Consider the following 19,239-nt stretch of genomic DNA (forward strand, 5'->3'; position numbering starts at 1 on the left):
CGTTGAGGGAACCGCCCTGTTTTGCCTTTACCACGAGAATGTTGTTGTGGCGTGGTGTAATTACTTGCTTGAAAAGCAACATGAGATGATCTGTATAGAGAAGAGACAAACAACTCATGTCCTTTAGCTTGTGAAATCAAGTCACGGAAGGAAGGCTATGGCCGAATAGCTTGGTGGGCGGTAGAAAAAGTTTCAAAAGTTGGACCTAAGCCACAAAGAAACCAATGGCTTTTATCGATACCAGGCACCGATGTGCCAATAGCATCAAGTTGGTTACATATGGTCTTGAATTTTTTAGCATAATCAGATACGGACAGGTTTTCCTTCTTTAGAATACGCAAGGAATCTTTAAGATGCTGAGATCGCTCAATAAAATCATGGTTGTATGCCGATTCCAAAGCCTGTCAGATATCCCGAGAGGATGAAAGTCCCAAGACTTCTGCCATAGCTTCTTCCGATAAAGAGGATTGAATAAGTAGAATGATTAGTTGATCGGTTTCAATCCAGGAGGTATATTGTGGGTTTTATGTCTCTTTGTCATTGATAACTAATGTTTTTGGTGTAGGTGGATATGACCCATCCACAAAACAAAACCAGTTTTGATAAAGCAGTAATGAAGATATTTGATTTTTCCATACAAGGTAGGTGGAAGATGAAAGCTTGATGGTAAACATGTGGAGCAAGGTATCCATAGGAAGAGAAGTCTATGATGAAGGAGCCATAGAGGAAGAGATATGATTAGTGATGGGGAATTAGGGTTTGGGAGAAGAAAGGAACGTGATTTGGTTGATACCATGTTAGACTTGAATATTTTCACCACACAAATGATCGTATATTCACTATGATATTTAAAGAATAATACAACATAAAATCAGGAATAATAAAAGGAAGGTACAAGAATTTCGACTAATTTGGAAAACTAATTACGGTGATGATTTATTCCTAATAGTATGTTTTCCTTTTAAATAATCTTGTGTCTAGAAGTATATCATATTGGTGTGATTGTTGTGTTGGTCTATGTAATTACGTGAGGGGCTAGTTGCTTACTAGTATCTCTTTATTAATAAACGTTGGCCATGCAAAAAAAATCTAGCTAGAAGTAAGAAATCAAAGATCAAAAAGATATAATAACCTAATTACTTCTATTTTGTTATGTTAATAATTTGAATAGTTGCATTAGGGGTTTAAACTAAGCCCGGTAAAATAATCCGGTCGAGTTAGATTGTGTGACGGGTTACGTAGGTTCAGGTTATTACACATCTTAGCAAAATGAATCCGGTTCATGTATCATTTCAGAAGGTTTGAATTTTATTCCGTGACGATGGTGAAGTTAAATATATCTATATAAAAGCACAACCAAATAATACATTAATATTTTTTTATTTATTTGTTTGTTTGTTTATTTTTGTCTTATAATTTTCTAGATGTTCACATTAGCTCATTAAAGTTTCATTGTTTTAATTTGTGGTCTATTTGTCATTGTTATTTTGACCCCCAAACTCTTTATTGTTTTAACTTTTGCCTTGTCATTCGTTTTTTTCTTCTTATTTTTTTTATTTATGTTATATATTCAGGTTATTTATTCTTTTATAACATTTAGCATGAGATATATTTTATAATTTTTGAGTAACGGCATTTTTGAGTATGCCGTTAAAAAGAGTTTATTTTTACATACGTCACGCCATTAAAACCAAATTGTATTTACAATAGAGTTTTTTCCATTATTATTTTCTTTTTTTGTATCGTAAACTTTAGAGATTGCTGGAAAGGTAGTAATGCCACGACAAACCGAATTGATACTGTCCCGACAATACCAGTCCCATACTGATTCCGACCAAAACACACCAGTAGCGATATCTATACTATCAAAATCGTTAGTATTATTCAGATTTAAGGTTTTGACTGATAAAGAAATATGCCAATATCCTTTTGGCATATCACGACTCTTTTGAGGTTTTCTTTACCCATTGATATACCGAGTGCCGGTATTGCACTGAACCGATACCAACCAATTTCTTTTGATATTTAAATAAACCTTTTTTCTTGTTATGTCGAACTAATAGCCATCACATTGTGTTTATGTAACCACATTTCGACATTCGGGTTTGTTACTAAGTCCCCACACAAAGCGTACCGGTACAAAGGGTTGTAAACCGTTAAGGAAACGGTTCACATACACTTACCGAACGATATTTTATGTTTGTGTTCGTTCTTTAAGAAAACGAATGCGTTCACAAACACAAATAACATCGGCATGACCTAGAGATTGAAACTGGTGTATTCATTAGAATAATGAAAGCATGTAGACAAATCGAATGAACATGAACAAGGGTATGTTCGTGTTCGTTCATTTAACTTTGAACGAACACGAACACGTAATCGAACAAATATTTATGTTCATGTTCGTTTATTTAAAAAATAAACATTTGTGTTCGTTTGCTTAAAATATAAACGAACATAACAGAACAAAGATAGACGGACATATATGAACAATTTTAAATAAATACAAATAAAGATCAACGACCAAAAATGAAAATACAAAATAAACACAAATTAACAAATATAAACCTTTAAGTAGATAACTCATCCATATAATATTTAATTATTTTCGAATAATACATAAACAAAATAAATGAACATAAATAAACGAGCGTTCATGTAGGGATGAGCATTTTGTCTCAATACCCGTACACGTATCCATATCTGTATCAATTTAGCCTATTTGGTATGGGTATTGGTACTCGTTTTTGTCGAATTTTGGTACAGATACGTGTACGGGTACGGTACGAGTACGTTTGGTATTTCGTACTTATTTGAAATATGTAGGGATTTAATTGAGATTCTTCATATTTAATTTATAAAATAAATTCTCCAACAATGTTATGATTGAACAAATATCAAATGTTTCTTCAATATTAAATAATATAACACCCAATACTCGAACAAACAAACAAATCACTTAAAGTCGGCGACCGTATTAGAGTTCTTCAATACTATTTTATCATTAAACCGGCGACAAATTTAGTACTTGCACAAATATGGCACCCGTCATGTACTTTCATGAGTACCAGTACTCGGACTAATTTAAGTTGTTTGTTACTCGTATTGCTACCAGTTTCAAGATTTTTAAAAATTTAAAAATAAATTGGCAAAATGGTAAAAAACCGGTACCGTACCGAAATTAAAAATTAATATAACTTAATTAATATTTCCACAAAACACACACACACTCCACGAGTCTCATCTAACGAAAGCTTTGAAGTTGCAGACGCTCTAAATCAGCCATCGTTTCATAACATAATTTGGGGTAATTAATTGATTTCTTTATCTTCTTCAATCCACCCACATATTATTATTATTATTATATTATTATGACCACAATTTCAAACACCCTTTTGGATTTGGGTTTTAGGGTTTTGATTCAAATTGCTTAGATCCTTGTATTATTTCATGTTGGGTTTTGATTGTATGCAATGTAATTATTGTTTGATGTATGAATTTGTTTATTTGTTCAGCTGATTTTGCTGGCGGCTATTGTTCTTGATTTAGGGTTTCGGGTTGTTGTTGATTTGATTGGGGGTTCTTAAACTTTGTTACTGTTTTGGGATTGATGAATGTTATTGATTGATCGATTCATTTATACCCGAAAATCGGGTTTTCGGTTTCTCGGGTCGAGTTTTTTTGGGTTTGGGATTTTTGAGTTTAAACCCGAAAAGCGGCCGGAGTCTGTGACGGTTTTTTCGGGTTCGGGTTATGGGTTTCTCGGGTCGGGTTTTTTGGGTTTGGGATTTTGAGTTTAAACCCGAAACCCAGCCCGAATCTGTGACACTTTTTTTCAGGTTCGGATTTTCGGTTTCTCGGGCCGGGTTTTTTGAGTTTGGGGTTTTTAAGTCCATGCCCGAACCGCGACTCGAATATGTGACGGTTTTTCGGGTTTGGTTTTTTTTTCGGGTTGGGTTAATCAGGTTTCGAGAATTTGACAGATACATAATTTTTTTCTTTTAAAGTAAAATGCTGAAAATTATAACAAGTGGGTGTAAACGAGCCGAATCAAGCCCTGTTGATGTTTTGGGGTTTTGGGTTTCTTGGGTCGGGTTTTTTGGGTTTGGGATTTTTGAGTTTAAACCCGAAACGCAGTCCGAATCTGTCACGGTTTTACCGGTTTTGGGTTTTATTTGGTTAGGTTAATCGAGTTTCGAGTATTGACAGAGAAAATAAAACAATTTTAAAGAAAAGCTAAAATGCTAAAAATTGTAACAAGTGGGTGGAACGAGCTGAACAAGCCCTAGCTCGGCTCGACGAGCCTAAAAGCTTCCGATACAAGGCTCGAATTTGGGCTCGATAACTAAAGTAGCTTCATTTGAGGTTGGGCTCAGCTTGAGCTCGAAAAAGCTCGGGTTGTTTTTAGCTTTTTATTGATCCGATCTTGAATAGCTAGTGAGCGGCTCGGTTTGTTGCGCCCCTGACAACATAATTATCTATCTTCACTTGTGAACTTAATTGCCCAAATATTTAACAAACACAATTTAGTAATATTTAAAAAGTCCATTAATAAAAAAAAATCCAAGATAACATCTTCAATCTTCATGTCTGATTTGTTTGTTTGTCCCTCAATTTCTAATGATATAGCCTATATTTAAAAAAAAAGTCAAATAAATATGTATTTAACAATAAGCATTCCTTTAAAAATTTTGGGTTTTTCGGGTTGATTTGAAACTAGGGCTGGCAAATGGGTTGTGTTGGGTTGAACAGGTCAATTAAAAAAGGGTTGTTTTGGTTCGGGTCGGAACGTAAAAAGGTAAAATGTTTCATGTGTTGTCAAAATATAAATCAAAAACAAAAAAAAAAGTAAAAAAGTAAAATGTTTCATGTGTTGTCCTCGTTCAAAAAAAAAATCCGAATTACTAGTTTACTACAGTTCGAGTTTGGGTTAGTTCCGGATTTCTCGGGTCGGGTTTTGGGGTTTCGGTTGACAGGCCTAAATGTAATGGTTGCAACTCTTATTTAGATGATTATTACGTATGTTTGGATTGTTAATATTTGCAGACAAAATGGCATCAAAACTAAAGCAATTGCAATCAAAGGCAACCCTAGCTTCGGAGTTCTTGTCGAAACGTGGAACCACTTATTACAAGCAATTGTTGGAGCAAAACAAACAGTATATTCAAGAACCAGCCACTGTTGAGAAGTGCAATGAGTTGTCCAAACAGTTGTTCTACACTCGTCTTGCCAGGTCAAACATATGTTTTTATGATAGTAGTTATTTTACTTTCTAGTGGTGTCAACGAGCCCGAGCCTGAGCTTGTTTGAGTTTGAACTTGGCTTGTCTAATGTACGAGAGCTCAACTCGTGTGTAATTTTTTAAACGTAAGCTCGGGCTTGTGAGTAACTTTTTGAGCTCGATCTTGACTGGTTAATGGTTAATTATTTATTGATTAATGCATAATTGCATATACGTTTATAATTATATTTATACGTATTTTAATTATAGTTTTTATGCATACCAGAATATAATATTGTATAGTTATTTTTATCATAATTATATATAATAACCGAATATAGGTAATAGGCTGTTTAGGCTTGCTAACCAGCTCAGCACGAGCCCGATAAGTGAAGCTCTGGCTCGTTTATCAAACAAGCTTATTTAATGTATCTTGTGGCCCCTCATGTTTCCAACCTTTTTCATCAAGCAACCTGAGCATGTATGTAGTTTCATTTATCCCAAATTAGGCCATAAACACCCCCTAATGACAAATTGACCAAGTATTTTAAGAAAAGACAAAATTACCCTTGTATCGGTTCATCAGAAAGCAAAGATTTGGTTTAGAAAACCTTGGGTGTTCTGTTCTGTTATTATTTTATACCATATTTCATCATGTTTTATATGTTGGATTTGGTGTAAACGAGGTTCGATAAATACTATAAAGTAGTTTTAATGTTCAATGAACGGGAAGTTTATTTATGTTTGTTTACCATGAACGAAACTTTTTGTTCATTTATCGTTCGTTAATATCTGTTTACGTTCGCTCATTGAAAATCATTTATGTTCAGCTATTTTTGTTCATTTATGTACGTTAGTTTACGTTTGTGCAAGTACGTTTATGTTCGTTAACATATCAATTTAAATTTCTAGGCCCATTATAATTTAGTATAGTCTTATTAATATTTTCACAGCTATTTTCAATTGATGTTAGCTTGATTATGTTTGTTCATCCATGTTTAGTTATGTTTGTTCATTTACGTTCGTTAACCGTTTGTTTAGACAGTTAATGAATGAACATAAAAGAAGACGAACACACTTATTTTATAACAAACACACATTCATTTACTTAACGAACAGACCTGAATAGGCCCAGCTCGTGTCCATTCGATTTGTTTACAAGTCTAGTGATCTTAATGAAAAAGATATATACGCGGGTGGCCTTCATAGTTTATATGCATTATTCTTATATAAAGCAACCGAAAAGGACATTCTTATGAAAAAAGTATACATTTTTTTAATTTTTGTCAATAAATGGAAGTAAAAATTGTCTTATCAAAAAAACTAAAGACTGATTCGGTTATGGCTTTTGCAGTCTTCCTGCACGTAACGAGGCATTCTGGAAGGAAGTGAATCACGCGAAGGAACTATGGAAAAACAAGAAAGATTTGCACGTTGAACAAGTCGGGATTGCAGCTTTATTTGGGCTCGAATGCTTCGCGTGGTTCTGTGCTGGTGAAATCGTTGGAAGGGGTTTCACATTTACCGGCTACTATGTTTAAACTTGCAACCATTTCGGTTCATAAAAGCTTGTCTCGAAGCGAAAGTTGTAAGGTTGTTTTTTCTTTCTCGAAAGTGATTCCGTTCTATAACGGTGATGGATTAATATAACGTTGACATTATTCGGTTGGAAATTTTGAAGAAGCTGAGAAAAACAGTTGAAAGTTTGATTAATAATGTGTCATGACTTGTTAGTTTTGTAAGGTTTGATTGATTGTTTATGTTCTGCCCATTGGTTTCAAAGATGACAAAATCAAAATGATCATGACACATGTTAGAGGTGCAAAAATCGGGTTTTTAAATACCCGGGTTCAGGTATGTCTGGGTGTTGGAAAATCGGGTATTGGCAATACCTGGGTTGGATTCAGAACCGGGGATTGTCTCTAAAAACCATACCATATGCATCGAGTTCGAGCCGGGTATAGAATCGAGTATTTTTAAAACCGAGTATTTGAATACCCTATTTCGGGGTATTGAAAAAAAATAACCCTATTTTCGGGGGTTTTTCTGGCTTTTTTTTTTTTTTTTTGTATAGATTGGATTTTTTAAGAGGTTACACTTTCAGGGGGATTTTCGGGTATTTTGTAGGTATATTTTTGGGTAATTCTGGTATAGATCGGGTATTTGAAAAACCCGGTTTCGAGTATTGGAGAAACCCGGTTCCAAGTATGGAACCGGTTCTGGTTTTCGGGTTTTACCGGGTATAAATCGGGTCCGGTTTTGGGTACGGGCTCGGGTATTAAAAACCCGGGTATTAAAAAATCGGTTATGAGTATTTTTTTTCGGGTCCAGTTCTGGGTTCGGTTTTTTTTTTCACCTCTAGCACATGTTTATGTTGGCTAACACAACCTAAGATCTTGTGCAGATTCAACTTTGTTTGACTTGAATTAATGAATCGGTGATCAATTATAGGTTACCTCTTAAAAATAAATCATATAGGCTACCATGCTTTTGACAAAAAAAAAACAATCTTTAATTTGATATTAAGTACAAAAGTTGAAACTAATTAAACATAGTGTTTATTATTATTATTATTATTATTATTATTATTATTATACAAAAAAAAGGTTTGTTTTATGCTTAATTTAACCATTCATCATATCAGTATCACTTCAGCTTTTGTTCGTCGTTCAAGCTATGTTATACTTCATTATTTATTTCTCATTTTTTTTCAATGTAATTTATATTTGAATAAAAGAATACAAAACATAAACCAAAAAAAAATAAACTAGATGTTTCATAATATTAATAAATATAATAAAAGTTTTTTAGAATAGAAAAGATTAACAAAAATAAATGTATTTTGACTCACCAAAAACATTATCATAAGTTAAATTATTAATAATTATACTTTCACACATAATCCATCTTAAAGCTATTGATGTTACATGTCTTTTAAGTTATGAGTTCTAATTGCACAACTTTATCATATGAAAAGAAGCTTTTAAGGGTTTTAAAGAGGACTTGATATAGTTTAATGATAGTCAGATCATATATGGACGACCTTTAATTTTCATTTAATAATATCTAATATACATAATCACTTATAAGGGCATGTCAATTAAGGTGAATTGTTTCATTTGACGATTACTTATGGATAAGACCTCTACATATATCTACAAAGATGACGTTATGGTACAAGGAATCAATGCTGGAGATGTCTAATGTGTTTTGTGTGGTATTGAACCGGAATCCTCATTGCATCTAATGATTCATTGTCTGGCGACGAAGTTAGTTTGGGCTAGGGTACATGCATGGCTTAAGTTACCAAAGTCCAGAATATTTGACTCGATCAAGGAGATATTGGAATATCTTGTGAATTTAAACATAATAAAGTCGTGTGTGAGGTGGTTCAAGCTATTTTAGGTGTCACATGTTGGATGATTTGGAAAGGTCGTGGCTACATTATTTTCAAAAATAAGCCGTTCATGGTCACAAAATTGGTGAATGATATCAAAGCCGTCTCATTCTTATGGGTCCAATCAAAGGAGGAAAAGAGAAAGACTAATGGTGTAGGTTCAATTTCATTGAGGTTGTAGAAGTTTCGGTCACCATTCGTGTTTACTTTTCTTTGTTTTTTTGGCTCTTACGTCTTATAAAACTTATAAGACGTTAAGTCTTTCCTTTACCATTCTACCACAAGTTCGTTGACAAATTAAATACTAATAGAAATTGGTTTGTTCAAAGACAACTTAAAGTCATCACAATTTAATTTAAATAATAATAATAATAATAAATAAAAGTCATAATTGATTATGCGGGTCCATTAACCGAAAAACCAGATTCCCCACATGTCTTGTGTTCTTAATCCATGGGCCCACAGTCGACTTTGCCTTCGGTCAACTCAAGCAAACAACCTACCACGAATTTACAGTTGAATAAGAAAGAATTATTTTTTAACTACGCTTTTATGTTAATGTTTTTTTTTATATAATTTTCTTTTAAAATAAAAGTTTTCACCAAAAATTTCTTTTAATCTTACACTTGTACCTTGTAAAGATTCAAAATCATCAATTTACGGAACATCATACCAATAGATCATAACTTCTATATATGAAATTAGGTGAAAAGATTCTGTTTATATTTTGGGAATGGATAAAAGTATCATGTATAAATATAACACACATTCAACTTTTTCTTCTTTTAGCTATATATGATTTTATCACGTATCTATTTGTTTTATCAAAATTTGGATTACGCGTATTTTTTTTAAACAAAGTTATCATGAGATGACACATGAGAAAAAGACAAATGCACTGAATTATTTTACGTATCTCATAACTACGATATTTAAAGTTGCTTTAGCACGTTTAATCATAAGACCTTGTGGAATAGATTTTGTTAAAAGCATATCGCTTTAAATAAGTATATCAAAATGAGTTCCCATGATATACATGCTTTTATGAGGGTAACGACAATGGTCGATGGATGTCAATGATGGTGATGACAGCGCTGGTGGGAATGTCTGCTATAGGTTTTGGTGAAGGTGGCGGATAACATAGTGGCAGTTGAGCTAGCCACTACATCGATAATGTGGAGGTGGCAACAACCATTTAATCAACTTAGTTTTCTATCCTTATCTTTAAATTACAAAAAAAAAAATACAAAGAATTTCTTTTTTTTTTTTTTTCTATTTTACATCAGAATCTATATCTCGAGTTTTCCTTAAAATATGAGAGAAACCTATAAGAGTTTTTTAAATATAGGAACTCATTATTCACTCTTTATATTTCTTTAAATCTTTTTTGAGACTTGTAAGTGAAAAAAAGATAATTAAAAAAAATATATATTATTTTGAGCTAAGTTATGCGTTTTTGTCTATATGATTTGACTATATTTAACTAGTTCGGCTCATGATTGAAACCTTCAATCCTCTTAAATCTTAATCATTATTGTTTTATACTTAATTGCTAAAATTATGTTAGATTTTTTCCCGTCAAAAAAACTTGATAAAATAGATTTGTTTATTGCTTCATTTTTTTTATTTCTAAATTTTATTATTATTTACTTTTCTGGCTTATCTTAATGTATTTATTCGACTAATTATTAAGTTTATTTTTTTATTCTAAATTTTTATTATTTGCTATACAATATTTAGTTTAATATTTTTTATACAATCCGTATAATATAAGATGAAAATAAAAATGTATTTGACATGACTTCATAAGTTATCTTATATGTATGTAATTCATCAATTTTCACGTATGTTTTGAGTTCAAATTTGAATTATAACCTACCATTAATTATTTTAATGCAGTTTTATTAAAGCATTATAAATTATAAAATCACTTTCACTAAAATAATATTTTACATATTTGATACTTGTCCATAAAAATATTAGTCTCGTTAGTTGAACGCAACGTTAATAATGATAACATACCCATCCCAAAAGTACAAGTTGCCAACTTGCCATTAACTTTAACTATACATTGTATAACTAGCGTTAACAAAAGAAACGATCCGGTATGAAAATACGAAACCTAAAATATTTGAAACAAGCAATGAACGAAATTTTTGGGTATGAGACCGAATATAAGTTCAGTTTCTAATTTTTAGGTGATATGCTTGATTACCCGAACTTGTTTCACATTGAAGAGACACCAGTTTAACCTAGATAGGTCAAACCAATATCGCGATCGGGGGTTATGGTAGATCTGATATCGATTAAACATGACATCAAATTAAACATTATATTTTATACATATAAAATCTATTTAGTTTATCAGATAGAAATTAAAAACCGAATCGAATTCGATTACAGTTTGAAACTCGATCTTAAGTTGTCTGAATAAGTGATTATTTTTTAGTTTGATTCGATTTCCAACCTACTTTTTTTCAAATCAAATAAATCAACCCGAACAAAAAAAGTAAATTCAGCAACTTCCATTAACAAACTCTAAACTCAATTACAATAATGAAACATTACACGGTTTATATAGACCAAACCTAAACATGTTAAAGTCTAACTAGGATTCCTAAACAATAGGTAAATTAATTAAAATAGACCTAACAACCTAAACTGAAATGCATTAAGAAGTATATGGATCCATAAATAACTTGTGTCTTGCTCGCCAAGTTACTTGCCTTGCACTTCAAGGAAGATCATTCGAAATTGCCAACAAATTTAAACAATTCGCCCATATTTTTTATCCACGAGAAACTCAGCTCCTTAATATCTCCAAGCAACTTATTAATCTTTACCACCTTTTTTTTGAATAATAATAATAATAATAATAATAATAATAAAAGCAGTAAAAAGTTTGGATTTATCTTTCCAGATATACAAATCAATCTCAATAAGTCAATAAACATTTTTCGAACTCAATCCCAAACTTGCCCTTATAAGACTCAATATTTTGACTTATCGTTTATAACTTATCAATCTTTACCGCTTGGTTTCAATAATAATAATAATAATAATAAAAGCAGTAAAAAATTTGAATTTATCAATCCAGATGTACAAATGAAACACGTAGTCGGCCCATGAAACTTAGTTTAGTAATATTTTGACTTATCGTTTATAAGTTTCTTCCTTACCTGTCACAACAACTAATAATAATATTATTCGAAACCTTCAACTGATTTCAACATTTATTATTATCATCTTTCAACTATTCATATTCATCCTCTTCGTTACACTTTATACATTTATATTCTTCTTCTTCTTCTTCTTCTTCTTCTTCTTCTTATTATTATTATTATTATTATTATTATTCTTATTCTTATTATTATTATTATGCTAGAAATTTTTTGTTTTTAGACTTATTATTACTATTATTATTATTATTATTATTATTATTATTATTATCAACTCATCAATCAATCAATCAGTGAAATCATCATCATCATCATATTATTATTATTATTATTATTATTGTTATTGTTATTCTTCTTCTTATTAATTATCACCTCATCAATCAATCAAACAGTGAATTCATCATCATCATATTATTATTATGTCAATGTTGAACAAGAGATTTAAGATCGCTAAGTGGTAAGTAACATCATCATCATTATTATTATTATTTGAGTTTAATGAGTATGATACTTAAATCCAAAAAAAAAAAATTAAATTATTATTATTATTATTATTGCTAGTGTTTTAAAATTTTGTATAATAAAAGTTTGTTGTAATTGTTGTTGTTGTAGCGTTGACTTTTGAATTGATTGATTGATTGATTGTGCAGTAAGACGTCGTTGAAGTTAGCGACGTCGCGGATAAAGTTAATGAGGAATAAGAAGGTAGTACAGATTGCTCAGATGAAGAAAGAGTTGGCTCAGTTGTTGGAGTCCGGACAGGATCGAACTGCCAGAATTCGAGTACGTTGTTTCGGTTTTTGTGATATTTCATTTGGATCATTGATTGGAGTTTTTAAAATTGTTAGGTTATGCTAATTTAATTAAAGAGATCCGGTCGATAAAAAGCTCATAACTAGATGAGTTTTATCTAGCGAGAGCCTTAAATAAAACTTGTTTAGTTATGGAGCCTGAGCTCGAGCCTTAAATAAAACTTGTTTAGTTATGGAGCCTGAGCTCGAGCCTTAAATAAAACTTGTTTAGTTATGGAGCCTGAGCTCGAGCCTTAAATAAAGTTTGTTTAGTTATGGAGCCTAAGCTCGAGCCTTGTTTAGGAAGATCGTTTACGCTTGTCAAGCATTAACAAGCTCAATGTTTTTTTTTTCTTTTGAAGTTTTAACTCTTTCGGAATCCAGTGCATTAATTTCACATTGCACAGACGGGCTCGAATCGAGCTTCAATTAAAGCTTGTTTAGTTATGGAGCCCTAGCCTCAAATAAAACTTGTTTAGTTAGCTTGAGCTCGAGCCTTGTTTAGGAAGATTGTTCAGGCTCGTCGAGCGTTAACGATACTAGTGCTTTTATTTTTAGGTTTTAACTAATTTGGAATTTTATGTATTAATTTCACACTGCATTTCCTGGATCGAGGCAAGCTTTATCGAGCTCGAGTCTCAAATAAAGCTTGTTTGGTTATGGAGCCCGAGCTCAAGTCTTGTTTGGGAAGATCGTTTAGGCTTGTTGAGCGTTAACGAGCCTAGTGGTCTTTTTAAGTTTTAACTCTTTTGGAATCCAATGCATTAATTTCACACTGCACCGCTGGGCTCGAACCGAGCGTTATCAAGCATGAGCCAAGTTCGAGCCTCAAATAAAGCTTGTTTGGTTATGGAGCCGAGCTCGAGCTTTGTTTGGGAAGATCGTTTAGGCTCGTCGATTGTTAACGAGCGTAGTGGTCTTTTTTTAAGCTTTTAACTCTTTTGTAATCCAATGTATTAATTTCACACCGCACAGCCGGGCTCGAGCTGAGCCTTATTGAGAACGAGCCAAGATCGAGTTTCAAATAAAGCTTGTTTAGTCATGGAGCCTGTGCTCAAGCCTCAAATAAAGCTTCTTTAGTTATTGAGCCCATGCTTTAGCCTTTCTCAAGCCTTTTATGGAAAGATCGTTTAGGGTCGTCGAGCTTTAACGAGCCTAGTGATTTTTTAGTTTTAACTTATTTGGAATCTTATGTATTGATTTCAAACTGCACAGCCGGGCTCGAGCCTCAAATAAAGCTTGTTTAGTTTTGGAGCCCGAGCTCGAGCCTTGTATGGGAAGATTGTTCAGGCTCGTCGAGCTTTAACGAGCCTAGTGGTTTTTTACGTTTTAACTTATTTGGAATCTTATGTATTGATTTCACACTGCACAGCCGATCATGAGCCGAGCTTTGGCTCGTTTAAGCGCTGCACACGAGCTCGAGCCTAGCTAAGGCTCGTTAAGGTTTTTCTCAAAGTACATAAAATAACTAAAATGACCATAATTTAATTACTGAATAACAAATGACCTGAGCTCGAGCTTGAGAAAATGACTCACGAGCTGAGATCGAGCTTCAGAATAAGAGCTTGTTTGGCTTGTTAAGGTTTTTCTCAAATTATATAAAAATAACTAAAACTGTACATAGTGTAGCTAATAAATAATAAACGAGCCGAGCTTGAGCTTGAGACAATGACTCAAGAGGCTAGCTCGAGCTTCAGACTAAGAGCCCGAAACGAGTCGAGCTCGAGCTCTCATAAGTCAAAAACAAGCCGATCTTGGGCTCAGCTCGAGTTCTCATTTGTGATCTGCACATTTGCATGATTTTAATGTTGAACATGTAATAAGAGATTTGCTAATATTGCATCAGGTTGAACATGTTATAAGAGAAGAGAAGATGGTGGCTGCATACGATTTGATAGATATATATTGTGAACTTATTGTAGCACGCTTGCCTATCATCGAATCACAAAAGTAAGCAAGCTTACCTGCTTTGTGAATGATGTTATTTAAGTGGTTGAAAATTATTATTAATTATAATAGTTTGATGATATTTTGTGTTAGAACTTGCCCCATTGACCTGAAGGAAGCGGTTACGAGTGTGATATTTGCAGCTCCTAGATGTTCAGATATACCCGAGCTTGTAGACGCTAAAAAACACTTTACAGCAAAATATGGGAAAGAGTTTGTTTCTGCAGCTATTGAGCTGCGTCCTGAGTGTGGTGTAAGCCGCATGGTACGATAATCTGAAATTTTGAAATATATTTTTATAATTATTATTTCAACGTTAATATAATTATTCTAAGAAAAATATTTAGGACGTTTTATGCTTATTAATACACTTTAGGTGAAATTTGACCCGTTAGAGAAAAATAGCCTGACACGACCCGAAACCCTATGCGAAATAAAACAAACTTTGGGATGTTATGGGTCCAACTTGTTTAATAAAGATGTCGTGTTCGGGTGAGCTGTTTAACCAGTTTACTAAGCAAGACTGAGTTGATTTGTTTAACCTGTTTAATTAAACAAGTCGACCCGTCAACCATTTAAAGTTAGGATATATCATATAATGTCAACATGCCACCCTGTTTGGCCTGTTTAGATTAATGGGTTACACGGGCGTTGTTTGAATTCTCGGTTATAAGTGTTCTTTTTGTAATTTGCTTATATTTTCAGTTGGTGGAGAAGTTATCGGCAGTTGCACCAAACGTGCAGACAAAAGTAAAAGTTTTAAGCGATGTAGCGAGAGAACACAACATCAGTTGGGATCCAACTTCATTTGAAGAGAAAGAATCCAAGCCTCCTGATGACTTGTTGGTGAGTTCAAATTTCTTGTAATGTTGTTTACATTCATGTATGGTATATCAGTTTTAAAAAGGTAGGTGAAAGCTAACGTGCAAACTAAAAAACATGCTAGCTAACTGTGCGAGTTAAGTAGTGTAATTATATATACAAGTAGTGTAATTATGTACTTACATTGTCGTGTAATCTATAATTACACTACTTTATCGAAACCCTTAAAAGGTAGATTTAATATCCTTTATTCTTTAGAGTTGACTATAACTAAATTTAAATTTCTTTGTGCAGAATGGGCCTACATACTTTGAGAAGGCGAGCACGATTAGTGTCGATTCTCCTAAATTCCAAACTTCAAATGTTCAAAATGTGCAGATTCATGAAGAAAATCCAAATGAACATTTTGATTATTCTCAGCAGAATAGAAGATTTACATTAGACGCTCAGAATATAACCACTGCAAAGACTCATGATGATATGAGGCCTTCAGGTATATGAATATTCATTAGATTAATGTTTTACGAGTAATGGCTTATGGAGGTCACCGAGTAATATTATTGCAAAAGTTGTCTTTTAGGCCCCTCGACTGTAAAAATGTTTAAAAGAGGCCACACAATCAACTATGCAATTGGATTCATTTACACCAAACATGTCAAAATATGCAAAAATGACAATAATACCCCTCGTATCTGTTCGGTGGTTAAATGGTTAAAGTGTTAACTTCCTACTTAACATAAAAAAATTGGTAGGCAAATTGTAAAAGCTAAAACTTTGAGTTAAAGGGCATAATGGTCATGTTGAATATCGGTTTTTAATCAGGACGGGGATCCGGGATGATGAACTTGAGCCAATCATTCCATAGAAACAACAGCAATTCTTCATTTGGTAATGAGAACTGGAATATGGAATTCAAGGATGCCACATCAGCAGCGCAGGCTGCAGCTGAGTCAGCAGAACGGGCTAGTATTGCCGCTAGAGCGGCTGCAAAGTTATCAAGCCAGGGTAAGATTACCCGACAGTATTCAACCGAATCATATAATAGTCAACATAGCTTCAAAGATTCATATAGCAATACTTCCTCCTTTAATGATCGAAAGTCAAAGATACAGAGTCAACAAACGGGTCCCACTGACATCGATACTTCTCCAAAAGCTACCAAAAAATCCAACAGTTTGAGATCCATAAATGGTTCAGTTAACGAGAATCCGGTCAATCACTTTGAAACACATGAAACTAGTTCAAAGAAAGAATCTAGAGCTCGGTTTACAAATGCGGATAATGAAGGCTCTTCCAAATATGCAAATATTGATTATTATAACCAACGTGACAACTCGGCTTTTTACCAACAAAAGGCCGGTCAAAGAAATGCCGTTGACCAAGAAAACATTTTAAGGGATACAAAAGACCATGAAACCGATTCTGATGACGGTCCACGGTTCGATACGGGATTAGAGTACGATGAAACGGAGGCCAAGTCGTTTTTTCCATCTCCAGACCGAGACTTAAGCCCGAAAAAGAATATGGGCCGGGCTGGTTCGTTAAAATCTGTTGACCACTCGGTGAAGTTTGACTTTTCAGATGGTCCAGATTCTGAAACCGAAACAAGAAAGTCGAGTTTTAGCGAGTCAAAAAAATCAACTTCAGTAACCCGAATCGAGCTGAATGATTTGGTGGAAACGGGATCAACCGTTCGTAGCGAATATGATGATTTTGATACAGGGAAAGATATAAAATTTGGAATGTTGACAGGTGGTCTTCGAAACAAAGGTGGTCTTAAGTACCCGCCCTACACGAAAGTCAAAGAAAGTCCCGTAAAAGTTGACCCGACACCTAAACAGAGTTCTTTCAGTTCGAGAGCGAACAGTTTGGAAAACAAAAAACCAACTGTTTCTGTGACGAATTCTGATTCGGATGATTACAATGAAACATTACGCGTACAAAAATCTTTTAAAACCGAATCACTATTTGCACCGCCAAATAAGTTTTTCAATAATGACGAAACCGACTCTGAAGAAGAAGTTTCACCTGTTTCAAAACGAACGTCCACTGGTAAAGTTCATTTGGGCCCGGGCTCGGGCTCGTCACGCAGGACCAAAGGCCCGGTTGAGCCCATGGGTGAAACAGTAATTTCCAATCCATCTCAATCTGAGAACATCACCGAGCCTCGACCCGACCCAGCCCGTTTTAAACAAGAGCCTTTCCGAACAAAGCCCGATACTAAGATTTCCGAACCACCACCGAAAACAACAGAAGCACCAAAACCAGTGAATCTGAGTTCTGAGACTAAAGTTGAAACAAAAGATAATGTGAAAAAACCGAGTCATGTTCATCCAAAGCTTCCTGACTATGACTCGCTAGCTGCTCGTATCCAGGCTCTAAGTAAGATGAATCATCAGTGAGTAATTATTGTTTAACACGCGTATAATCTGGTAAGTGTTTGTATTTTTAGTATTTTATGATACACGTATATGATATACATGTCTCATGTATATTTGATTTGATTTGTTTGTTTTTCGAGCAGGAGATTATCACATTCGTTACACATTGATTACATAGGCTTGCAATAAGAAAAGACGTGGTGAATCTCGTTCGATACACATTGATTACATTTTTTTTTCGATTCGTTAACGTTTCTTTAGTGTTTGTTTGACACAAGCTTTTCAAGAATATGTTTATAATATAGTGAACCTTTACACATATAGTGTACACTTCTCACCTTGTACAAAACTGGTGTATGTTTATTTGTATCATGCAAATCTTTTAAACAATACAAGCATAAGTTATGTAACTTTTACAAGGCGAAATGAATGATATTTTGTAAACGTGTCATGTCGTGATTCGTTCTTCACGGGAAAATTTTGTTTTGTGATTTTGTATATTGGTTTCTTTGGGTCGATTTAAACTAGACTAATTGTAACGTCCACAAACATTGTGCGCAACTACCCCCGCCACCTCAACCACCGTCTCTGCCCATGCCTTTGCTCGACAGTCAACACCACTACCGCCCGTCTTTACCATCACCACCTTCATCGAACCATATTCACGGATGTTTAAAATGATACATTTTGACCTGAACTCAAACCATCTCACAAGTAGCAACACAGACACAAACAACAGGCGAGAAAGCCGATGACCGGTCAACTAACAACAAATATGCATAAAATCTTTTTGTACCCATCATAACTATCCTGTCGATTGTGAGTGAATTTATGGTAACGATTCTCATGGTTATCAACGAAAAAGACGTCCCGACTCAATTCGTTTTTAACTGTTTATATTGATGCCGGTTTCTAATATTTTCACTATAAGTTTTATGAATTATAACCTATAGCTCACAATATCATAGAGTTGTATTTCGTTAATATAATTTACAATAGCTAAGTGACCTCCATTTATATTATTCTTTACTAATTCCTGTTATGGTTACAACTAGAGGTGCCAAAATGGTCAAGACGAGCAGGTTGTGTTGACCCGTCCAACACATTAAAATGGGACGGGTTGGGTTTTCCTGAAACACTTTATGTATAAGCGTTTTATCTTTTTTTTTAATTTAGTTTGTCAATTTTGATTAAAAGATTTATTCAAAGAATAATATTATTTTTTTATTAAATTGATTTAAGATCTAGGATTTTATGCATTAAGATACACTTAGACAATATCAAACCGGTTTCCTTTCTAGCAAGCATAGTTTTAATTCTTGACAAAACCAAATATTTTCTTCCCTTTTATTTAAATGACCTTTTTTCTTTTAATATGTTTTCTAATTTTCATTTTTATATTTTTGGTTTATTTGAATTATCATTTGTTTTTAAGTGTCATTTAATTTCTTTAAATGGGATTTTTATCATCGACCCGGTTTTACCAATCACCACCACAACC

General features: G+C 33.6%; 2 protein-coding genes across 2 annotated transcripts; both read left to right on the top strand.

Annotated features, from left to right (window-relative positions):
- Nucleotides 1–3,219: 3,219 nt before the first annotated feature.
- On the top strand, nt 3,220–6,935 carry LOC143584297 (uncharacterized). Its single transcript, XM_077066382.1, has 3 exons — nt 3,220–3,307; nt 5,047–5,233; nt 6,576–6,935. Exons 2-3 carry the CDS (start codon nt 5,052–5,054, stop codon nt 6,760–6,762), a joined length of 369 nt encoding a protein of 122 aa, XP_076922497.1. The 5' UTR covers nt 3,220–3,307; nt 5,047–5,051; the 3' UTR covers nt 6,763–6,935.
- A 5,226-nt stretch (nt 6,936–12,161) lies between these two features.
- On the top strand, nt 12,162–18,022 carry LOC143584294 (uncharacterized). The gene is made up of 7 exons (XM_077066379.1): nt 12,162–12,254; nt 12,448–12,580; nt 14,435–14,538; nt 14,629–14,800; nt 15,241–15,381; nt 15,652–15,850; nt 16,180–18,022. The coding sequence occupies exons 1-7, from the start codon at nt 12,223–12,225 to the stop codon at nt 17,757–17,759; spliced, it is 2,361 nt and encodes a 786-aa protein (XP_076922494.1). The 5' UTR covers nt 12,162–12,222; the 3' UTR covers nt 17,760–18,022.
- Nucleotides 18,023–19,239: the final 1,217 nt, after the last annotated feature.

This window comes from Bidens hawaiensis, unplaced genomic scaffold, assembly GCF_021521415.1.
Source record: "Bidens hawaiensis isolate Kalapana, Puna unplaced genomic scaffold, B.hawaiensis_p1.1 tig00032904_1, whole genome shotgun sequence".
Taxonomy (NCBI): Eukaryota; Viridiplantae; Streptophyta; class Magnoliopsida; order Asterales; family Asteraceae; genus Bidens; species Bidens hawaiensis.

Coding starts and splice junctions, on each gene's coding strand:
- LOC143584297 (XM_077066382.1), top strand. CDS start 5,052: ATGGCATCAAAACTAAAGCAATTGCAATCAAAGGCAACCCTAGCTTCG. Junction 5,234..6,575: donor TTCTACACTCGTCTTGCCAG/GTCAAACATATG, acceptor TGGCTTTTGCAG/TCTTCCTGCACGTAACGAGG.
- LOC143584294 (XM_077066379.1), top strand. CDS start 12,223: ATGTTGAACAAGAGATTTAAGATCGCTAAGTG. Junction 12,255..12,447: donor AGATTTAAGATCGCTAAGTG/GTAAGTAACATC, acceptor TTGATTGTGCAG/TAAGACGTCGTTGAAGTTAG. Junction 12,581..14,434: donor ATCGAACTGCCAGAATTCGA/GTACGTTGTTTC, acceptor ATATTGCATCAG/GTTGAACATGTTATAAGAGA.